Here is a 22338-nt window from a genome sequence, read left to right as displayed (position 1 = left end):
GACAATACGGTTCAACAGACTGACTCAGTAGCTGCTTGTACCTATTTATATATATTCTCAATCAATCTTGTAACTTTTTAATTCATTTGAGAACAAGGCACTGACATTTTGGGGTTTATCATTAATTTACCTCTGTACCAGTTTGTCACATTGGTTGGTCTCTACCGTAGTAAGCTACACAAATAGATACAAATACACTGTGGTTTCGCCAAATGTACTTAATATTTAAATGTTTAACCAGAAGGATTTAAATAAGACGAGCAACCCAAATCATCACTACATTGAACTATGTATTTTGTATGAGTTGTAAAAGAGACCTCATTTTAACAAGCCAAACGCTTTTTTAACCTTTTAGTTGAACTTGTACCTGTCTGAACTGTATGGTCCTGTACCTTTTCCTATTCAAACCTCTAATTCAATCAATCAATCAATGTTTACCTGTCAAAATTGTCCGTTTTGTAAGCACACACTTTGATAGTTACAATAATGTTGAGAGTTTGATGAAAGTTGGATGAGTGTTAAATTACAGAATTATTATTATTTGACATTATCATGATAGTAGCCTCTGATCAGACCTAAAGATGTAGGCTATATATGTTTTAATAGCCAAAGCCCAAAGTATAACATGAACGTTGTTAAAATAATTGTGATACTAATAATTTATCTGCACTTTGAGAACCACTGATTTATGCAGTGGATTGTCCACTCATATGGATTGTTATAAACTCAGTTCCAACACAGCATGTAGGCATAGTCACACAAAGTGTCACAATACCATGCACTCGAAGTCTGCTTATATTGGCAGGACGTACAGTATTTATTTGTAAGTGTGCCATTGAACAGGTGAAAATACAGATTCTAGATTTAGGTGTGAAATAAACTGAAATATGTCATGTTTCTCTAAAGAAAAAAAATCACAAAACAAGAGCTAAACAATTACCGCAGAGTCCTCTCATTAAGTCACCATGTCACAGGTCTACAGTTGTGTTTGCAGACACTGAAAAGTTTTGATTTTAAAACCAAACACTTCGACACAGATGACTTGTTTTACTTTTATTACATTGCCAGACGTCTCACCTTGCTGTGCAGTGCATATTGATCAGATTAATGTATGTTGGAACTATTTTAAAAGACAAACAACAGAGGAACGTTGGTCAACAACTCTACACGTTGCAAGGTTTTAAACGTCCTAAAACAAAACCCAGGAGTCCTAGGTCTCCACATGATTTGATTCTGATGTGAAACTAGTCTGCTATCTGCTCCATTTGTTGTTTGACTTTAATACTTGTATTTGCCTGTGTTTTATATGGTTTTATTTGGGGAGAAAACACAACTGTCTCAGTATTCTGCAGCACACAGAGCACTGACCTAGTGGGTTGAGTCTATATGGTTCTCACATATCCTTTAAATTCCACCCCCTGCTTATCATTCTCTATCAGTCTACACTCTCCAGTCGGACTTTAGTTCAGTACATCTGAAAGACGAATCACCAGAAAAGAATGGCAGAAGTCGCCCCAGCTCCAGCCGCCGCCCCGGCAAAAGCAGCCAAGAAGAAGGCAGCTCCCCGACCCAAGAAGACCGGTCCCAGCGTCGCTGAGCTTGTAGTCAAGGCCGTGTCCGCCTCCAAGGAACGGAGCGGTGTGTCCCTGGCTGCCGTCAAGAAAGCTCTGGCTGCCGGTGGATACGATGTGGAGAAGAACAAGGCCCGTGTCAAGATCGCCGTCAAGAGTTTGGTAGCGAAAGGCACCCTGGTTCAGACCAAAGGTACCGGCGCATCTGGCTCTTTCAAGATGAACAAGGAAGCAGCAAAGGCAAAGAAACCCGCTAAGAAGGCAGTCAAAGCCAAGAAGCCGGCAGCCAAGAAACCCGCAGCGGCAAAGAAATCTCCCAAGAAGGCAGCAGCCAAGAAGCCCGCAGCCGCTAAAAAATCCCCCAAGAAGGCAAAGAAGCCTGCAGCTGCAAAGAAAGCTGTAGCCAAGAGTCCCAAGAAGGCGGCCAAGAGTCCCAAGAAGGTGAAGAAGCCCGCCGCCGCCGCTAAGAAAGCACCAGCAAAGAAGGCGGCAAAGCCCAAGGTGGCGAAACCCAAGAAGGCAGCCGCCAAGAAGAAGTAAAGATATACACAAGAACAGAAGTTTACCCCACAAAGGCTCTTTTAAGGGCCACCCACATTATTATTTAAAGAGTTCCTTTTTTGTATTATTGTAATTATGTCTTGGTGCTGCTTTAGGATTGATTGTCAATTATTTGATTATAACTTACTACACCTAAATTATAGTATAAATATAGATATAGATATATCCTATATATATAATTTTTTACGATGTTAAATGTGTTCATTACAATAGAATCAATCTGGGAACCCAGATCAAAGAAAGGGCCGACGCCCACTCGCCTGTCTCTCTTCCTTTGACTCTGGCTCGAGAGATTGCAATAGAATAGCCGGTAGAAGCTTGTACTTTTTATTTAGCTTGACCACTAATAGGCCTACTGAGGATGTTATTTTACCAACAGTATTATAATATACCCAGATAATATGCCAGATTTAATGTTTGCCTTCTGCTAGTCCAGTTAGTTTGTAGCCTGTGTGTGGCTGGCTGTGTCCTTTATTTACGTGACCACGTGGTATTATAGTATATTTTGTCAAATGTAAATCAATTAGCTTTATTGGCATGAGAAAACATACGTTTACATTGCCAAAGCAAGTGTCACAAATAAAATAAAAACAGTTGAAAATGGGGAACATAATATACAATTGGAAGGGGTACATACAGCATTGTGTAAACAGAGCTATGTCGCATTGTGACATTTTATATAGATTTTGTGTGAAATGAAACCACACATTTCATTTTGAGTAAGAGCTTGACGCCGTCATTCTCTGGTCAGGAACCTCCTTCTTTGGGGAGGAGCGCAAAGTTTTTTTAGACAGGGAGATGGGGAGGAACCATAGGGGAGGACCGATCACGCCACTAGTGCTGATTGGTGGGGAGCTCAAACACACTCAACCCGCGCTTTCATACGTTTTTGTGATTGGTGGGGCGCACACAGACTCTGCTTTTCTTTCTTTAGTTGAAGCTATAAAAGGTCTCGCGCGCCTCTCAACCAGCACATTTCTTCGAGCTACTACTCCAGAAATTAACCAACTACACGATGTCAGGACGAGGGAAGACCGGCGGAAAGGCCAGGGCGAAGGCAAAGACCCGCTCATCCCGTGCTGGGCTCCAGTTCCCTGTGGGTCGTGTCCACAGGCTGCTGCGTAAAGGCAACTATGCCCAGCGTGTCGGTGCAGGCGCCCCCGTCTATCTGGCGGCTGTGCTCGAGTACCTGACCGCTGAGATCCTGGAGTTGGCTGGAAACGCTGCCCGCGACAACAAGAAGACTCGTATCATCCCCCGTCATCTCCAGCTGGCCGTCCGCAACGACGAGGAGCTCAACAAACTCCTGGGTGGAGTGACCATCGCTCAGGGCGGTGTGCTGCCCAACATCCAGGCTGTTCTGCTGCCCAAGAAGACCGAGAAAGCCGCCAAGAAATAAATCTGCTTTACCCCTTTGACAAACCCCACAAAGGCTCTTTTAAGAGCCACCCACTATATCAATACAAAGATTGAATCCTGTAGAATGTATTGGTGCTCCTTAATCCCTTATATAAACTGACTGGATAAGCACATGCAATAATTTGCCGCCTGCACATATGTAATGACTACAATCTGTGCCTATTTAATTATCATACGCCAAAACGTTTTTTTCTTTTTTTTCTTGTCATGTCAGCCACAGCCATGCATTTTCTGTGTGGGGTAGGTCTATTAATGATTTGTAGACGCATGGCAGTTTCTTAGTGTTGCATTAATTACGCCTACATTCAAGTGAAAGGAAGATGTTCTCGTCCATACGATTTTACGGTTTAATGTCACATTGTTATATGAATAATATATTAATTGGTGTTATTTATGACAAGAGTTATTGTTCTTATACACCAGAACATACATTGTTGTGTCATGTTATTTTGTCACTCAAGTAGAAATGTTTATATTTTCTATTGTCTCCATACTCATAAAGCAATACATTTCGCTGGAAACGTGTATGCTATTCCATTATAGTTATTACAGCAGCTCCAGTGTCCCCCTCCAATCGGTAGCAGTGATGTATGGTACATCCCCAAAGAAGGAGGTTCCTGACCACTGACCAATCAGAGAAAGACGGCGTCTCAGAGACGCAAATAAAAGGCCGCTGTTTGCTCTGTTTCAGCTATTCCGTTTTCAACTTTGATAAAAGGAGCCATGGCAAGAACCAAGCAGACCGCCCGTAAATCCACCGGTGGCAAGGCGCCCAGGAAGCAGCTCGCCACTAAGGCCGCCCGAAAGAGCGCGCCGGCAACCGGTGGAGTGAAGAAGCCTCACCGTTACCGCCCTGGTACAGTGGCTCTGAGGGAGATCCGTCGCTACCAGAAATCCACCGAGCTGCTGATCCGCAAGCTGCCCTTCCAGCGCCTGGTGAGGGAGATCGCCCAGGACTTCAAGACCGACCTGCGCTTCCAGAGCTCCGCCGTCATGGCTCTGCAGGAGTCGGCCGAGGCTTATCTGGTCGGTCTGTTCGAGGACACCAACCTGTGCGCCATCCACGCCAAGAGGGTGACCATTATGCCCAAAGACATCCAGCTGGCCCGTCGTATCCGTGGAGAACGTGCTTAAACTATTCTGTCACTGTCACAATCCCAAAACGGCTCTTTTAAGAGCCACCAAATGTATTATTTGAAGAGCATTTTTCCTGCTGTTTATAGGGTAGACGCAGACATGGTCTATACACCTACGCAAGAGGCATTTGAGCACATTTCAGGCATGAACTTAGTCATTGCCAACACAAGGTAGGTAATATATCCACGCAGTGAGTGTGTGATGCCAGCGTATGAGGAACTCACTTTAAGGTGGTTATTGTTAATAAACTACATGCAATCTGTGTGTCAGTTATTATCAATATAGTATAAATAACTTATCAAAACCCGGTATTTCTTACCCAATTGGATCCTTTATAATTTAATTTATGCAGAAGGCAAGCGAACTGCATGTGTCCTTTTTAGGGCGTTTCTATCTGCTGTATGAAACCTTTGGTCCATCCTTGTATCATATCCACATTTAAAGACGGACAGTTATTGGACAGCTATTGTTAAAATCAAATGCATACAATAGCTGTCTCTAGGCATTGTACTGAGACACAAAATAATGTTTGACTTTATTACACTTCAATCCTCTGTCTATTATAAACATATAGCCTAATACCATTATAATATGCTTATAACACTGTATAATTATTGTTATAAGCATTCATTATTACTCATAATACATTACATTAACACAAACTATAATTACTTACACAGTGAAGTATTATATTGGGTCTTGTATGCCAGTATCGGTTCTATGCAGTACAGTGGCATCCAGAGAAAAGACCCTTTGAGTGGATTGATACGCCTGCATGGTTCACTCTGTCAAAGCCACCTTTGCATCCTCTGCACGTGGGATTTATTCCAAGGGTCTTTCTTCTGGATGTCATTATTGTTATTAATTGTACTTTATACACGGTGCTGGATCAAAAAACAATCAACTTAATAAAAAAGGAAATTATAGGCCTATTAAAGCTCACTTATTATTAGTGTGGTGGACTATAATAGTACTTGTCTGTCTGTCTGACTTTCTTTCTTTCAATCTTTCCAGATGGACTTTATTTTGTCACACTACTCCTCCCACTGTTTTGTCACGTGCTTGGGCCATATGACACATTGACCGGCTTCATATAGCGACCTGTCTGCTTGCATTTTGCTAAGAGATAAGTTATATAGTTAAAAACTGACATCATAGATGTCTGATGTCATAGACCACATGAGACTGACATTCCAAAATATGGGCTTAATGTTGATGACATCAGGGATCTCCATATATGGGCATATGTCCAACTCAACAATTTCAACAATACTAAACTTTCTTACCGGGACAGTGCACGGTTTGGAAAAGTACAACAACAACAAAATCGCTCAAATGTCTCAACCTTTTCAGGTTGTGACCCCTCCAAAGTAATCATGAACCGCCGACTCCCCAGTACACCCTGAAATGTGACTTGTTTGACTTGTTTCCACAGATAAATATTATGAAAATAGACGATCGACAAGCTCACAATGAGCTTGTAGATCGCTTATTTTCACAATGCCTCATATATTATTTTTAACAATTTGACCAATGTTTCTGTCATTTTTACTGGACCCCCCCCATAAATAATGTGTTGAGAACCACTGAGACTATAGGTCCTGTTTACTAGAAGTTGAGTATGTGTCCTGTTGACTAGGCCTACAGAGTCAGAATGAGAATCATCTTTATTGCCACATCACAAGTTTACAGGTGTAAAGACGGCTGAAGTTATTCGTTTTCTCTCTTGTTCGACCCATCATTTTTTATTTTCCATAAGATAGGGTACAGTGGTAGGGTGGAGCAGGACAGGTAAGAAGTAAAGAAAATAACACAGGACACATATAAGTTCAAATATTCATTGTATACTTAAATACTATATACTTTGTTGTATGACAAACACAGGATCGAGAAACTCACAACACATCACAGTGTAACTGATTGTTCATTTTTGACATATGCCTTTTAATTGCCAAAAGAGGCCATGAAAGTTGTTAAAGGTGCAACTTGTAAGGCATACCAGGGTGGGGCGTGCATTTTCAACAACGAGTTGCATCGTTACAGAAGGCCGGTGCAACAGTGTAAGACAATGACCTTCCCCTTCTGGGACATTAGATATTCATAGTCCTGGAATGAGCCACTTCTGTACAAAGCTCTGAATCATTCATGACCCATCGTCCATCTTTAAGTAAGGGTTTGTGTGTAGATCTAAATAGCATGTCTATCAGTGTCTTCTCAAAGTGGAGATTGGGGGTTGAAGAGGTCTCCACTGCATCTGGGGGAAAAGTTCAGAATATATTTAAATAATTGTAATCAAATTACAGAGTTAGTAGAATTGTATCTAACCCTACAGTAACATCCTCACATGGTTATTTTATACATAACGCTGAGTGAGTTTAATTGTGTGGCTGGTCTAAAAACCCATTAACAAAATTATAGTTTATTTCAGAGTGGAATTTTGATTAGTTTCCCAACCATAACAAACATAACACCACTACTGTCTGTTATGGCATTCCACCGTCTTTTGTTGCCATGGTGATTGAGTCCATATCTGTAAGTTTGTATTGTTATTTGTGTCACTAATCCACTCTGGGGGGATACAATTGAAATATAGAAACTGTGATAAACACTTGAGAATCTTTACACAATGTCTTCCCTTTGGGTTTTGTTAAGACACTCAGTTTGGAGTAAATTCAACCATTGATGAAAGTCTTTAATACAACTTGAACTGTTCACCATACAAAAAAGTGTTGTTATTTTTTTTACCACTTTTAAGAAGAACACTGTACAACAAAGCAATTACATTTTAAACACTTTTGGGGGAAATGTATACACACACACACACACACACACACACACACACACACACACACACAATTTTTTTCATTCTGTTGTTTCCCCACTACCTGTGGTCACTTCTCGCCCTTAAGGTGTTTTACTTACTTACTATTATTATTATTACTATTATTATTTTTTATTCATGGACTTTCTTAGATTTGTTTGTGTGTTTGTTCTAAAAGGTATTGTAAAATGATTTTTAATGTAGGAAAAGAAAATGGAATTTTACTTGAGTGCAACCCACAATTGGGTCCCGACCCACTGTTTGGGAAACAGGGATGCCAAGTCTACAAATGACCTGGCATCTCTAATTGACATGCTTTCTATATTACATGTTAGCCTTTGCATAAGACCGCAAGGTCTTCAAGTGCTACTGTAAGTCATGTCACTAGCAGAGGTCAGTATTTGCAATGTTACAGGTGTTTTATGAAAGCAAACAAAGTGACCCAGGCATAACTATTTATCACAAACAGTGATCAAACAAATGAGAAAACCCAACTGAAAATACACTTGTACAGGGACATTTCACTCACCTTTGGGTTGCTGTATTCAGTATTTATATAATTGATATTCATTTTATCAGACACACTCCTAAACCCATTGTAACTTCAAACTCATTTTAACCATGATAGATTCATCGACTCCTGGCACCCAATACGTGAACAGGCAGTGTTTTTTTTCAATATCCTTTTTGAGCTGGGCAAACCACTCCTATAAGTGGCTGTGCGTGTGTCCGTAGCCTTTTTCCTCAGCGTTTTGCCATAGTAAAATGCGGGGCAAACCGTTCCTATAAGTGGCTGTGTGTGTGTCCGTAGCCTTTTTCCTCAGCGTTTTGCCATAGTAAAATGTGTGTGCGTATCATCATGTTTGTCTAGTGATGTCATATGTCTGTAGCCTTTTTCCTCAGCGTTTTGCCATAGCAAAATGTGTGTGTCCGTAGCTGTGCGTGTGTCCGTAGCCTTTTTCCTCAGCGTTTTGCCATAGTAAAATGTGTGTGCGTAGCATCATGTTTGTCTAGTGATGTCATATGTCGTATGTGTCCTTTTTCCTCAGCGTTTTGCCATAGCAAAATGTGTGTGTGTGTAGCATAGCCTGTAGATCCTAGACTTAAATCCTAGTCTGAAGATGTTATGCAAGCACGACCACCGCTCACTTCACATTGGGTGTGATTATTTCATTTATTTTGAATAATGTGGGGGAAAAACGGAAAGAATAAATACAAATAAAAATAAACACAGCCTGCTTTTTCACCAGAAAAAAGATGGGTGTTTTCATTGAATCTATCGTGGTTATAATGGAGTTAGAAGGAGGGAAATGTATATAAAATATGCAAATACTGAATCAAGCAATTCAAACTGTCCTGTGTGTTCCCAAAAGCCTGATTAGACAATAAAATGGCAAAAAGAAAAAAAAGTGAAATATATCTTTAATGTTAATTGCTTGTCCATGGCTATCATTGAATAAATGTAAATGATGAATGTGTGGAATTAACTGAAACATGTCAGCCAGAGACTGCGTACATATATATAGACGCCTGAGGCGAAAAGGATTTTGGGCGAACTGACTGGATTTCCTTATAATCACTATCACACAACAAGAGCTCAACAGAAATGACTTTTTAAAAAAACTTTATTGAAAATTGGCAGTTTACAATAATTTTAAGCAATTACATTCTTGCAACAAATCAGTTATAAGCATGTAATTACATTAAAATAAATAAGTACAGGAAATACATGAAAAGGCATTACTTTTCTTTTTTTTTATCCCCACTTATTTTTCCAACCTCAAGTCCAAAGTAGGCCTTTAGATTTAGATATAGAAAAAAATATAGAAAACATAACAGATAATATTATAAATATAAGGGCAAATTACAAGGATAAATGACCAGTGCCCTCTCACAAATGTCCATGCCACAGGGCAGGCCAACAGCAGCACTGTGTTTGTGCTTGAAGGCACACAAAACTTTCATTTTAAAACAAACCGCCTTGCCACAAACGATCTGTTATGCTTTTATTCCAAAGCCAGACCTCTCAGCTTGCTCTGCAGCAAATATGGAGCAGGGTATTCTATATTAAAAGACTTAACAGAGGAATGATGACAAAATACTTTCCTTGTAACAGTGTATAGCTGAGGTTTTAAACGTCTCAAAACAAAACGCAAGACTTCTGAGTGCTCCACATGATTTGATTATGAAGTGAAACTTGTAAGCTATCTGCTACATTTGTTATTTGACTTTAATCTAGATTTCCATTTGTATTGTATTTGATTTTAGTTGTGGAGAAAACACAAGTGTCTCAGTATTCTGCAGCACACAGAGCACTGCCCTAGTGGGTTGAGTCTACATGGTTCTCACGCATCCTTTAAGTTCCACCCCCTCCTCCTCTCTCACCATCAGTCTCCCTACTCAGACTTTAGTTCAGTGCACCTGAAATACTAACCCGAAGAAAATGGCAGAAGTCGCCCCGGCTCCAGCTGCCGCCGCCCCGGCCAAAGCAGCCAAGAAGAAGGCCGCCGCTAAACCCAAGAAGGACGGTCCCAGCGTCCAGGATCTCATCGTCAATGCTGTGACAGCTTCCAAGGAGAGGAGCGGTGTATCTCTGGCCGCCCTCAAGAAGGCTCTGGCCGCCGGTGGCGTCGACGTGGACAAGAAGAAGGTCATCGTTAAGAACACCGTTAAGAGGCTGGTAGCAAACGGCACCCTGCTTCAGACCAAGGGCTCCGGTGCTTCTGGGTCTTTCAAACTTAACAAGAAGGCTGAAGCTAAGGCAAAGAAGCCCGCTACGAAGGCAGTCATTGCCAAGAAGCCGGCAGTCAAGAAACCCGCAGCGGCAAAGAAATCTCCGAAGAAGGCAGCAGCCAAGAAGCCCGCAGCCGCTAAGAAATCACCCAAGAAGGCAAAGAAGCCTGCAGCTGCAAAGAAAGCTGTAGCTAAGAGTCCCAAGAAGGTGAAGAAGCCCGTCGCCGCTAAGAAAGCACCAGCAAAGAAGGCGGCAAAGCCCAAGGCGGCGAAACCCAAGAAGGCAGCCGCCAAGAAAAAGTAAATAAAAAAAAAAGAAAGTGAATTGTCCTGTTTACCCCACAAAGGTTCTTTTAAGAGCCACCCACGACTTCAATGAAAGACTTCCATTTTAATAGTCTGTGTGTGTGTGTGTGTGTGTATATATAACCCCCCCCCCCCCCCCCCGGTATATGAATGTGCAGTAAATATTAAATGCGTTCTTATAATTGTTTAGGATCTTGTTTCCCCAAAGCTCAATATCCAACCACAGATTCTTATAGCCTAGAACCATTTGATTAAAACAACAGGCCTACATTGGCAGTGCAATATAGAAAACAATTGGCGCTAAAATGGAATGACAAAATCCCGATTAGGCTAAATTGAGAATACTAATAGGCTACATGGTTTCACTTGATTTAAATATTCCCCAACTACTACCCTACGGATTGATGGTTGATTTACATCTATAATAAAGTAGACTACGGGGAAATAAATGTTGACACCCATAGAATTGCTTAGGACCAAAAGACCAATATGGGATTTTATTACCATGTGAAATAATTATATTTTCACTGATATACGGCAATTCAATCTATAACATAGCCTAAATCATAATAAGACAGACTACAATGTAAACATGACATTGTTAATGGTTAAATGGTTAAATCTTTTAATATAAATAGGTGGCTCTTAAAGAGACGTTGCCCTAATGTGCTCCAAATGAGGACGTAAGGGAGGACAGGCAGACCGCTCTGCATTGCAACCCCCACCCCCACACCTCTCTAGCGCGCGCGCGCGCGCACGCACACACACACACACACACAAACAAAAGCCCCCTTTCAACTACAGCTTTAGCGCCACACTATACACAACTGCACCACATCGACATTTTCCATTACACAAAAGTACCCCTATCGGTAAGAAACAAATTGACCCTTTTAACTATATAGATTAATAGTAATACAATATAGGTACATTTGTATTACAACTACCCTAATTATAAGGCACTATAATGGATCACAACAATCATAATAGGCTACAATAGAATCTGTATTACATCATGTATTACAACTATATCCTTGTGGTCTAAATGAAAAGTCAGTGAGTGAGCAATCATGTGTTTGGCCTAGCTTAGTACCACTTTCACACCACTCTACCCAGATCCTTGTAGTGGAAAACCTGGCACAAGCGGGCGGGGGGCCCCCACACTGGGGCCATATCAGTGGGGAAGGGGGTAAAGACAGCAGAAGACTGAAATAGTTGAGACTTCAATAAACATTAAGCAACCTGTATGCTACTACTACATACAGACCTACTGCACAGTATGAAACAGAGCTGATACCTTTAAATACATTTCGAGTAAAAAAAATGCTGTTATTTGTACCCTGTATATAGCCTATATAAAATGTCACAACGCGACTGAATGCTGTACCCCCTCCAACTGTATTATGTTCCCCATTTTCAACTGTTTTTATTGTATTTGTGATACTTGCTTTGGCAATGTAAACGTATGTTTTCTCATGCAAAATTTGCAAATAAAGCTCCTTTTTTTTAAAACAATATGATCCTACCGTTCTTGAATTTCATCTACATTAAGTGGAAAATATCTTTACTTTAAAAGATGGGTGGCTCTTAAAAGAGCCGTTTTGGGGTTGTGACAGCGAGAGTTTAAGCACGTTCTCCACGGATACGACGGGCCAGCTGGATATCTTTGGGCATGATGGTCACCCTCTTGGCGTGGATGGCGCACAGATTGGTGTCCTCGAACAAACCGACCAAATAAGCCTCGGCTGACTCCTGCAGAGCCATGACGGCGGAGCTCTGGAAGCGCAGGTCGGTCTTGAAGTCCTGGGCGATCTCCCTCACCAGGCGCTGGAAGGGCAGCTTGCGGATCAGCAGCTCGGTGGATTTCTGGTAGCGACGGATCTCCCTCAGAGCCACTGTACCAGGGCGGTAACGGTGAGGCTTCTTCACTCCACCGGTTGCCGGCGCGCTCTTACGAGCCGCCTTAGTGGCGAGCTGCTTCCTGGGCGCTTTACCGCCGGTGGATTTGCGAGCGGTCTGCTTGGTTCTTGCCATGGCTTCTTCTAACTTGGTTGAGTGTAGGCTACAATGTGAAAACAGCGCAAACGGCTGCCTTTTATTAGTGTCTGCAAGACGCCGTCATTCTATGATTGGTCAGTGGTCAGGAACCTCCTTCTTTGGGGAGGTACCATAAGTCACTTTCTACCGATTGGTGGGGAACACTTCACACTTCACGCTGGAGCTGCTGTAATAGCTAATACTATGGATGGAATACCACTGAAAATACATTGTGTGTCATATGAGATATGACAAAGAAACAAACGACACAAGGATGCTTTGTTGTATAAAGAATATGTATGCATATAGTAAAATCATACTCTAATTCATTTTTCCAATTATATCAATGTGATCCAAAGATCTGCCATCACGGACCATTATGCTTATTTGTTTTGTAGAAAGTCAATTAATCCTACAAATAAATACACCAGTAAACCGTTATGCCCAGTTATATTGAATTGTTGACTGAGAGGGCATCTTGTCTCAATATTTAACACGAATGTAATTAATGTGTTAAATCGGCTTTCAATGCAGAATTAACTGAGGCACGATGCATGCAAAGTATTACATTGCCTACGAATGCCAATATCATAATGCTCATGACTAAATGAGCTTATATAAAATATACATGTTTAAGAACTGGGGAAAAACATCTTTAAATTGAACTAGTGGGTGGCTCTTAAAAGAGCCTTTGTGGGGTTTGTCAAACGAATGAAGCAGGTTTATTTCTTGGCAGCTTTCTCAGTCTTCTTGGGCAGCAGAACAGCCTGGATGTTGGGTAGAACACCGCCCTGAGCGATGGTCACTCCACCCAGGAGTTTGTTAAGCTCCTCGTCGTTGCGGACGGCCAGCTGGAGGTGACGGGGGATGATGCGAGTCTTCTTGTTGTCCCTGGCAGCGTTTCCAGCCAACTCCAGGATTTCAGCCGTGAGGTACTCAAGCACTGCCGCCAGATAGACGGGGGCGCCGGCACCGACACGCTGGGCATAGTTGCCTTTACGCAGCAGCCTGTGGACACGACCCACAGGGAACTGGAGTCCGGCACGGGATGAACGGGTCTTTGCCTTCGCCCTAGCCTTTCCGCCGGTCTTCCCTCTTCCTGACATTTTTTAGTTGATTTCTGGAGTAGTAGCTCGAAGAAATGTGCTGGTTGAGAGGCGCGCGAGACTTTTTATAACTTCGACAAAAGAAAGGAAAGTAAAGTCTGGGTGCATCCCCACCAATCACAACAAAGAATGAGAGCGCGGGCTGCGTGTGTTTGAGCTCCCCTCCAATCAGCATCATCGTCCTCCCTATGGCTCCTCCCAGAGCCCTGCCCCCTGTCTAAAATCTTTGCGTTCATCCCCAAAGAAGGAGGTTCCTCTGAGTCTGAGGACGTAAGGGAGGACAGGCAGATCATCAGCTACCCCCCCCCCCCCCCACACACACACACACACACACACACACACACACACACACACACACACACACACACACACACACACACACACACACACACACACACACACACACACACAAACACAATTCAATTCAATCCCCTATTCGTTTTTGGTCATAGCAGTTTACAGTAATATTACTAGTCAACTCTTCTTATCGATATGATATGAGTCTTTCTCTTTGTTTTATGTATTTTCTTATACTATCTGAATGTGATTGAGGAAAAAACAGTGCTATTTGTTTATACCCTGTATAAAATGACACAATGCAACATAAAGTGTACCCTCTCCAGCGGTATATATGTTCCCCATTTTCATCTGTTTTTATTTTATTTTTGACACTTGCTTTGGCAATATAAACGTATGTTTTCTCATGCCAATAAAGCTCATTTGAATCGATGTATATCCAATCCCTATGCTATATGATACTTACTATTCATGTCGTTTTCATGTTGAAGTTTAACACAATATCCAACATGGGTGGTGGGTGGGTTTGCAATCATGTAAGGAAAAGGCAAGGAAAAAGTTTGGATTAGAACACAGGCGAGCTACGATGTTTAACCTTGTAATACATTAAATGTATTTTAGCAGGGGCCCTCTCACATGTGAACGTGGTCCGTGGTGCATAGAAGTAGAATTGAGGATACTCTTATAAAATAAGGTGGTGGGCTCTTAAAAGAGCCTTTGCGGGTATAAATGTGGAACTGACAGTTTACTTCTTTTTGGGGGCTGCTTTCTTCGCTGCCTTGGGTTTGGCAACCTTCTTGGCGGGAGATTTCTTGGCTGCTGCGGGCTTCTTCGCCACTTTCTTGGGGCTCTTTGTGGCCTTCTTCGGGCTTTTTGCTGCTACTTTCTTGGCAGCAGGCTTCTTGGCTTTCTTCGGTGATTTCTTTGCGGCTACGGGCTTCTTTGCTGCAGCCTTCTTGGGCTTCTTTGCCGCGGCGGGTTTCTTGGCGGCAGCGGGCTTCTTTGCTTTGACGGCTTTCTTAGCAGCAGGCTTCTTCGCCTTCACCGCTTCAACCTTCTTGTTCATTTTGAAAGAACCAGACGCACCGGTGCCTTTGAGTTGGACCAGGGTGCCTTTATAGCCCTGAATACATGACTCTCATATACATGAGAGTCATGCTCGAACTTTAACATGAGGACCAGTGGGTAATCGAGCCATCAACGGTTTGCGCTAGGAACGTCAGATTTCAAAAATAAAGTGCTTACCCAAGCCAACTTTGCTAACGATTTGACGCCGCACAACGTTCATTACACGCCGCTCCCCGGTTGTTGAGTAAAAAGCATTTTTGTCCGAAATTATTTTGTTTTCCATTGGACTTCCTCGCTTATCCCAAATGATGATCCAACCTGCGCCTCACTTGTGCCACAGCGCCCCCACATGCTTGGTAGGTGTATTTCGCTGTAACAGGTAGGTTTTCACAGCTTCACTTGTTATAATTCTTAGCTTCTTGATTCTTTTCCCTTCTCCTCCGGTGTTTGCGCTCATGTGTCTCTCTCAAGTAGTCAAGTCAACAAGTGAGAAGATGTTCGGCACTACAAGACAATGTGTTTAGATTCAGTTACAGCCGATAGAGGGCGCAGTTTCGCACTTTGGGGGTAAGCGAGGAAATGACCCGGATGTCCAATGGAAAACAAAATAATTTCGGACAAAAATGCTTTTTACTCAACAACCGGGGAGCGGCGTGTAATGAACGTTGTGCGGCGTCAAATCGTTAGCAAAGTTGGCTTGGGTAAGCACTTTATTTTTGAAATCTGACGTTCCTAGCGCAAACCGTTGAGGGCTCGATTACCCACTGGTCCTCATGTTAAAGTTCGAGCATGACTCTCATGTATATGAGAGTCATGTATTCAGGGCTAGGTGCCTTTAGAGACCAGGCTCTTGACGGCGATCTTAACGCGGGCCTTGTTCTTCTCCACATCGTATCCACCGGCAGCCAGAGCCTTCTTGACCGCAGCCAGGGACACACCGCTCCGCTCCTTGGAGGCGGACACGGCCTTGACGACCAGCTCAGCGACGCTGGGGCCGGTCTTCTTGGGTCGTGGTGCTGCCTTCTTCTTGGCTGCTTTGGCCGGAGCTGGAGCTGGTGCGACTTCTGCCATTATAGTAACTTAGTCCTGTCTTGTCGAAACTTGACACTGACAAACTGACAGTGAACGCGCTGGACTTAAACACCACATGAGAACCATGTAGACTCAACCCACTGGGTCAGTGCTCTGTGTGCTGCAGAATACTGAGACAGTTGTGTTTTCTCCTCAACAAAAAACACATAAAACACAAGTGAATAAAAGTTTTTAAGTCAAAAGAACAAGTGGAGCAGATAGCAGACTAGTTTCACGTCCTAATAAAATCATGTAGAGCCCTAGGGACTCCTGAGTTTTGTTTTGGGACGTTTAAAACCTCGCTACATGGAGAGATGTTGACCAACTTTCCTTTGTTATTTGTCTTTTAAAATATTTCCAACATACATTACCCTGGCAAATATTCACTGCACAGCAAGGGGAGATGTCTGGCAATGTATTACAAGTAAAACAAGTCATCTGTGTCAAAGTGTTTTGTTTTAAAATCATCATTTCCCAGTGTCTGCAAGCACACCTGTCCAGTGGCATGGCAACTTATGAGAGGACACTGTGGTCATAAGCTCCTGTTTTGTTATTATTAATTTTGACTCATTTCACACCTGTAATTATTGAAGAATGGTGCCATTTACAACTAAATACATAGGTCAAACACACAAGACACAATTTAATTGTGTATGTACCACATTTATACTCAAATTGTATGATATGTCTATAAGTAAGGGACCACAATAGCAGTGTTGTTTGTGGATGTAGCAAAACGAATTTGTCAATATACTTACAGTATAGCCTATATATTATGTTTTTTTCCCCTTCCAAATCCATGGTTGTATGTCAAGGCACTTTTGTAGCGTTGTAGGCCTTGGCTTGTAGGCTGAGTTTCACACTGCACAGTGCAAGTGGCCAAGAGGGGTCTGGGGACCACTCCCCAGCAAAATAAGTTCATAATAGTATCACAATTATTTTAACCACTTGCATACTTTGACTATTCAAAACATTTGGCAACGTCACTTTTTCTTGTTTAGTTTTTTCTCTGTCAGTTTGGGGGTCATATACACAAAATATAGGATATTATACACACCATGATCAGTGCTTATGGACCCTAACCAACTACAAGCTAAAAAGGAAGAATATGTAGGTCAGATCAGAGGCTACCATCATGCTCATACTTGTTGACTGTCAGTAATAAATAAATAAAAAGAATAAGAAAAGTATGACATTTGCATATGAATGGGTTTGTTTCGAACATAAAAACATTTGCATGTCAATGTCAAGAACAAACTCAGTGCCATGAGCTAAATTCAGTTCTGGCCTTAGACAAATAAGTTTACGATAGGGGTATCCTATATATAAGGCTAACACAGATACTGCATTTAAATGCTCAATTAAAGCCTCTTTAAACTGTTCATAATTTAAAGAGCAAGAGGTTGATCTCTTTTCTTGAAAAGATGGGTGGTCCTTAAAAGGACCGTTGTGTTTTAGAGCAGGCAGGACAGGACAGTTTACTTGGAGCTGGTGTACTTGGTGACAGCCTTGGTGCCCTCGGACACGGCGTGCTTGGCCAGCTCACCGGGGAGCAGCAGGCGGACGGCGGTCTGGATCTCCCTGGAGGAGATGGTGGAGCGCTTGTTGTAGTGAGCCAGTTTAGAGGCTTCACCGGCGATGCGCTCAAAGATGTCGTTGACAAAGGAGTTCATGATGCCCATGGCCTTGGAAGAGATACCGGTGTCGGGGTGGACCTGCTTCAGGACCTTGTACACGTAGATGGCATAGCTTTCCTTCCTGGACTTTCTGCGTTTCTTGCCGCCCTTTGCGGCGGTCTTGGAGACGGCTTTCTTGGAGCCCTTCTTGGGCGCTGGCTTAGCTGGCTCAGGCATTTTGCTCTCTTTCTAGTAGATACTGAAGAAGGAATGACTCCCGACGTGGCTTTGCACCCTTATTTATACCAACCCCATGTAAATGAAGGGTTCACATCCCTGCACAGGATTGGATGATTCGGCCACAAGGAGGGAGGTGTCAGTTTCTGCAAAATGTTTTACCGCCCAGCCCTACAACATGCTCTATTGTCCCTCAAAATGAGCGGGACACATTTTCCCTCCTATGTGGAAAGTCTCGGTTTGGGACAAAGTATATTATATACATTTAGGGTATATTTATTATTTAATTGAATAATGATACGCAACACGCCCATAGACAATTCCAGTGTCTTTCAATGCACAACATAATACTTAATTAGAACAGTCTGTGTTCATCTGTAAATTAGTGTCACTATAACTGCAAAGCAGACTATTGCTTAGCTTGATTCCCATTTATTTCCCTTCCCAGTTCTTTTTAACCACATACTTTAATCATGTTTATTATGTGTAGCTACCGCTGTCTCTGACTTCAAACACCAACGGAAAGATGTGTGTAATCGTTTGAGATGAAATTAGGCGGCTCATTCTACAGTCCTATGGTTTTCACCCAGGCGCCGAAGCCCAGTAAAAAGTGAACATAGTTTAGTTTATTCATTTATATAAGTGAGTCAGGGAGTGAGAGGGCTGGCAAAAGTGGGCGTGAATTTGGTCTACATTTAATCAGATTAAATACAATTGTGATTTTAAATGCAAATGATTTTTAATGCACTATAGTGCTTATACTGACCGGGCTGGTCAGTAACAGTTGTAATACTGTCAAATCCATGTTTACTGCACGCTTGCCTATATAGGGTAGTTAGCAGTTTACATTAAACTTGTACAGGACAACACATTGGCATAGAATCGACTCTCTGAAGAACTGTGTGGGCGGCTCTTAAAAGAGCCTTTGGGTTGTTGATAGATCAAGTCGAAAATATTAACCTCCGAAGCCGTAGAGAGTGCGTCCCTGCCTCTTCAGAGCATAGACGACATCCATGGCGGTAACGGTCTTTCTCTTGGCGTGCTCGGTGTAGGTGACGGCGTCACGGATCACGTTCTCCAGGAAAACCTTGAGAACACCACGGGTTTCCTCGTAGATCAGTCCGGAGATACGCTTCACGCCGCCACGGCGAGCCAGACGGCGGATAGCGGGCTTGGTGATTCCCTGGATGTTATCACGAAGAACTTTGCGATGACGCTTGGCGCCTCCTTTTCCCAGTCCCTTTCCGCCCTTCCCTCGTCCTGACATTTTGCTGCAGCTGTCTGTGTAGATACAAAACTGAATGCCTGCTGGACTCAGAGCCCTCTCTTTATATCCGTGTTCTGAGGACGTAAGGGAGAACAGGCAGCCTGCTCTACACTGGGCGTTGCCAAAAAAGCTGCAGCCCAGACCCCACCCCCTTCTTGGTTCTGCATGACAGGGCATGGTTACGAGAGACTTGGTTGGTGGAAGTATTGAATTGATTCCCACTTTTCAAGTATGTGTCTTTTTTAGGATACCATATTATAAATCAGTAAGCCAGGAATAAGGGTACAATGTGTCTCCACCAAGCAGTAAACATAACACATATATTATTATTATTATTACCCTTATTATATTATGCATTTCATTTTCAAGTGAGGGAACACAGGGTAGACCTCATGGGCGTTGCCCAAAACTCCAGCCCACCCAAACGCGCACAAACACTTCTGTAAAATAGGCTATATAATGGCTGCCCTGGTTCTCGTTTTAGTCACATAATTCCTTGGTTACTACCTTCAATGTGTTCAAGTTCAAATCAAGTGCAATATGTGACTCTAACCTTTGCGCATTTGGAAATAGCTTTTTATACATAATAAGATACACTGGCGAAATTGTAACTTAACAATGCTTAAGCAAGTGTATCTTATTAGTGTGGTTGCCTACCGGGTCGGACACTAGTTCTAGTGTAGCTTTCTTATTTTCCCAGTTGTTGAATGCTGATCCTTCATTAGCTGTTGATGGTGTTCATGCATATGAGCCATACAAAGCTTTTGTATAGCTCATATGATCATATAGGCCAACTAAGACGCCTCAAGCCCCTAAAGGGCGAGGACGCATGTCTTAGCCATCTGGCCTGCCCTGTAGTCTATATGGAGATAAGCTGTGAGAGCCCAAACATGCATGCTTACTCAGTTATTCGTTATGTAAAGGTCCTATGACGTCTATGACATCTGACATCATACATACGATTTATTTTATGCCAATACATGGAGATCCCTGTCTGTAGAACCAGCCACACAAATATGGGCTGTCTTGGCCATCTGTCTTGGCCATATATGGATTCTGTTCATGTTCTGTTCTCATATAATTATGGGCATTCCAATGAAGTCCTGTTAGATATGGACTTAATATTGATGACAGCAGGGAACTCCATATATGGGCTTAAAAGGGATTCTGTTAGTGGTTCCCGTGACATCACAGTGAAGTCAGAGCGTGATGTCAGAGCAGCAAATCCATTCTCTTAGAGTGGTTCCCCTGACATCACAGTGATGTCAGAGCATGATGTCAGAGCGGCAAACCCATATAGACCTTAAAAAAGTGTACGCGTCCAGACAGGCGGAATCAGCATGTGCCATTTCGGTCGCAATCAGGTCACATGTATTGATGGTGACATCATCACATTACTAATTGCTAGTCAATAATATGGCCATTGGCTCATTATTAATGGTGAAGCTAAATAAAACCTAACATACCAACACACATCTACACATAGAGTCCATTAACGATAAAACATGCCTATTAATAATTGATACATTATTAATACAACTGTTAACAAAAATGTTATTAAGCATGGGCCTTATCATGCAGGATCTAAAACTCACATCACAGCCGATGCTTATTATTATTGTTATTCTTATTATTACTGCGTTGTAACACAATGGCTTTCGTCCATTATGGCGCTTTTTCCACTGTGTAGATTGTTTCAAGCATTTATCCATGTCACCTTAACCACACACTCATATAGCCCCTTTTTGACCGCAGCTTTAGCACCACACTACACGGCACTACACCACTCCACACCACACCACATACAAATATCTATATTTTCCATTTCACAAAAGTACCCCTATCGGTAAGAAACAAATGTACTCTTTTAACTGTGATTATAATACAATATAAATTTGTATTACCACTGTCCTAATTATAATGCACTATAATGGATTATAACTGTGATTATAATACACTATACAATATGAATACATTGCTATGATAACTATAATACACTAGATTATAATATTGGTTATAACACAATAGAATCTATTATCATATATTACAACCATATCCTGGTGGTCTAAATAAAAAGTCAGTGAGAGATCAGTCAGTGAAGTGTTTAGCCCTGTTTGGCCTAGCTCAGACCTACTCTAGAATGGATACTTTTTAGTACCACGTTTAGTACCACTTTCACACCACTCTACCCAGGCTCTTGTAGTGGAAAACGTGGCGGTGTGGTGTTGGGCCATGTCAGTGGAAAAGGGGCTATAGATTGCATCACGACAAACAAGTTTTGCTCCTGTGGCCTTTTTTTATCTCCATAGACCAAGTTTGTTTAGTTCTCTCAATACACTGATCTCCACCAAGCAGTAAACATAACAAATATATTATTATTATTATTATTATTATTATTATTACCCTTATTATTATTATTATTTCATAAATGAATGCCCTACTACAGTGTCGCACAAATAAACAAAAATAGCAGATCTGAAAGCTCGAAACAAGGAGTGAAGCAATACAGCATCACAGTCATTTTAAGCACTTCATCATTTTGTAACAGTGTGTTGTCTATTAAAAATAGCAGATCTACAAGCTCACAGCGTGTCAATTCATATTGTGCTGTGAGCTTGTTTATCTGCTTTTCTTTTCTTTTACACTCTGAAAACAAGTTTTTATTTTTTATCCCACGAATTTGCAACCCATTTTTCACCCAGTGCCAATTGTCTAATGTAATCCTGGGCACTACACTCCCTCAGCCAACCGGGGGAGAGCAACGGACTGAGCTCATGCTTCCTTCTATGCGTGAGAAAGTAAGTTGCTTCTTTTCACCTGACAGGGGGAGTTTCCCATGTTGGACGTAGCGCGCGGAAGGAATACGTTATTCCAAACAGTTCCTTTCCCCTCCATCAGGTGCCCCAGCTGGCCAGGGGGAGGCAGTATAGAGACCAGGATTACTGCATGTTTTTTGTGAGGATACATTTTTACCCTAGGTGACACGGGGAGAACATGCAAACTCCACACAGAAAGGCCCTTTTCCTTTTTAAAGAAACTTTATTGAGATTTGCAGGTTTTACAATCATTTCATGTTTTACAATCATTTAAG

At 42.1% G+C, this 22338-nt stretch overlaps 9 protein-coding genes across 13 annotated transcripts in view; 4 read left to right on the top strand and 5 right to left on the bottom strand.

Moving 5' to 3' along the window:
* Positions 1-22338, top strand: part of LOC308284040 (histone H1-like) — a gene marked incomplete at both ends in the record, with an annotated part of 409737 nt that overhangs the window by 363657 nt on the left and 23742 nt on the right. The gene's annotated exons all lie outside the window — the stretch shown is intronic.
* Positions 1500-10567, top strand: LOC308284038 (histone H1-like; the record flags this gene model as incomplete). 5 transcript variants are annotated; one of them, XM_080724575.1, is made up of 2 exons in its annotated part: positions 1500-1970; positions 10385-10567. In XM_080724575.1, the coding sequence occupies 2 exons, from the start codon at positions 1500-1502 to the stop codon at positions 10544-10546; spliced, it is 633 nt and encodes a 210-aa protein (XP_080580701.1). In that variant the 3' UTR covers positions 10547-10567. The 5 variants fall into 5 exon arrangements, with proteins under 5 accessions (XP_080580701.1, XP_080580700.1, XP_080580698.1 ...); XM_080724574.1 differs by having other exon boundaries at positions 1500-1980; positions 10377-10567; XM_080724572.1 differs by having other exon boundaries at positions 1500-2006; positions 10355-10567.
* Positions 3148-3531, top strand: LOC308284051 (histone H2A-like; the record flags this gene model as incomplete). Its single annotated transcript, XM_080724589.1, has 1 exon — positions 3148-3531. One exon carries the CDS (start codon positions 3148-3150, stop codon positions 3529-3531), a length of 384 nt encoding a protein of 127 aa, XP_080580715.1.
* Positions 4275-4685, top strand: LOC308284077 (histone H3.2; the record flags this gene model as incomplete). The annotated part of the gene is made up of 1 exon (XM_080724615.1): positions 4275-4685. The coding sequence occupies one exon, from the start codon at positions 4275-4277 to the stop codon at positions 4683-4685; it is 411 nt and encodes a 136-aa protein (XP_080580741.1).
* Positions 12172-12582, bottom strand: LOC308284045 (histone H3.2; the record flags this gene model as incomplete). Its single annotated transcript, XM_080724583.1, has 1 exon — positions 12172-12582. One exon carries the CDS (start codon positions 12580-12582, stop codon positions 12172-12174), a length of 411 nt encoding a protein of 136 aa, XP_080580709.1.
* Positions 13308-13691, bottom strand: LOC308284057 (histone H2A-like; the record flags this gene model as incomplete). Its single annotated transcript, XM_080724595.1, has 1 exon — positions 13308-13691. One exon carries the CDS (start codon positions 13689-13691, stop codon positions 13308-13310), a length of 384 nt encoding a protein of 127 aa, XP_080580721.1.
* Positions 14734-22338, bottom strand: part of LOC308284036 (histone H1-like) — a gene marked incomplete at both ends in the record, with an annotated part of 44595 nt that continues 36990 nt past the window's right edge. The window contains one exon of the mRNA XM_080724568.1: positions 14734-14847. Coding sequence (XP_080580694.1) covers positions 14734-14847 — 114 coding nt within the window. The remainder of the gene's footprint in view (positions 14848-22338) is intronic.
* On the bottom strand, positions 17606-17980 carry LOC308284064 (histone H2B-like; the record flags this gene model as incomplete). The annotated part of the gene is made up of 1 exon (XM_080724601.1): positions 17606-17980. The coding sequence occupies one exon, from the start codon at positions 17978-17980 to the stop codon at positions 17606-17608; it is 375 nt and encodes a 124-aa protein (XP_080580727.1).
* LOC308284073 (histone H4) lies at positions 18936-19247 on the bottom strand (the record flags this gene model as incomplete). Its single annotated transcript, XM_080724611.1, has 1 exon — positions 18936-19247. The coding sequence occupies one exon, from the start codon at positions 19245-19247 to the stop codon at positions 18936-18938; it is 312 nt and encodes a 103-aa protein (XP_080580737.1).

The sequence above is a fragment of the Nannobrachium achirus genome, assembly GCF_963921795.1.
Source record: "Nannobrachium achirus genome assembly, chromosome: 4".
NCBI classification, from domain to species: Eukaryota; Metazoa; Chordata; class Actinopteri; order Myctophiformes; family Myctophidae; genus Nannobrachium; species Nannobrachium achirus.
Note: the sequence above shows the minus strand (reverse complement) of the source record. Positions and strands in the feature narration are given on the sequence as shown.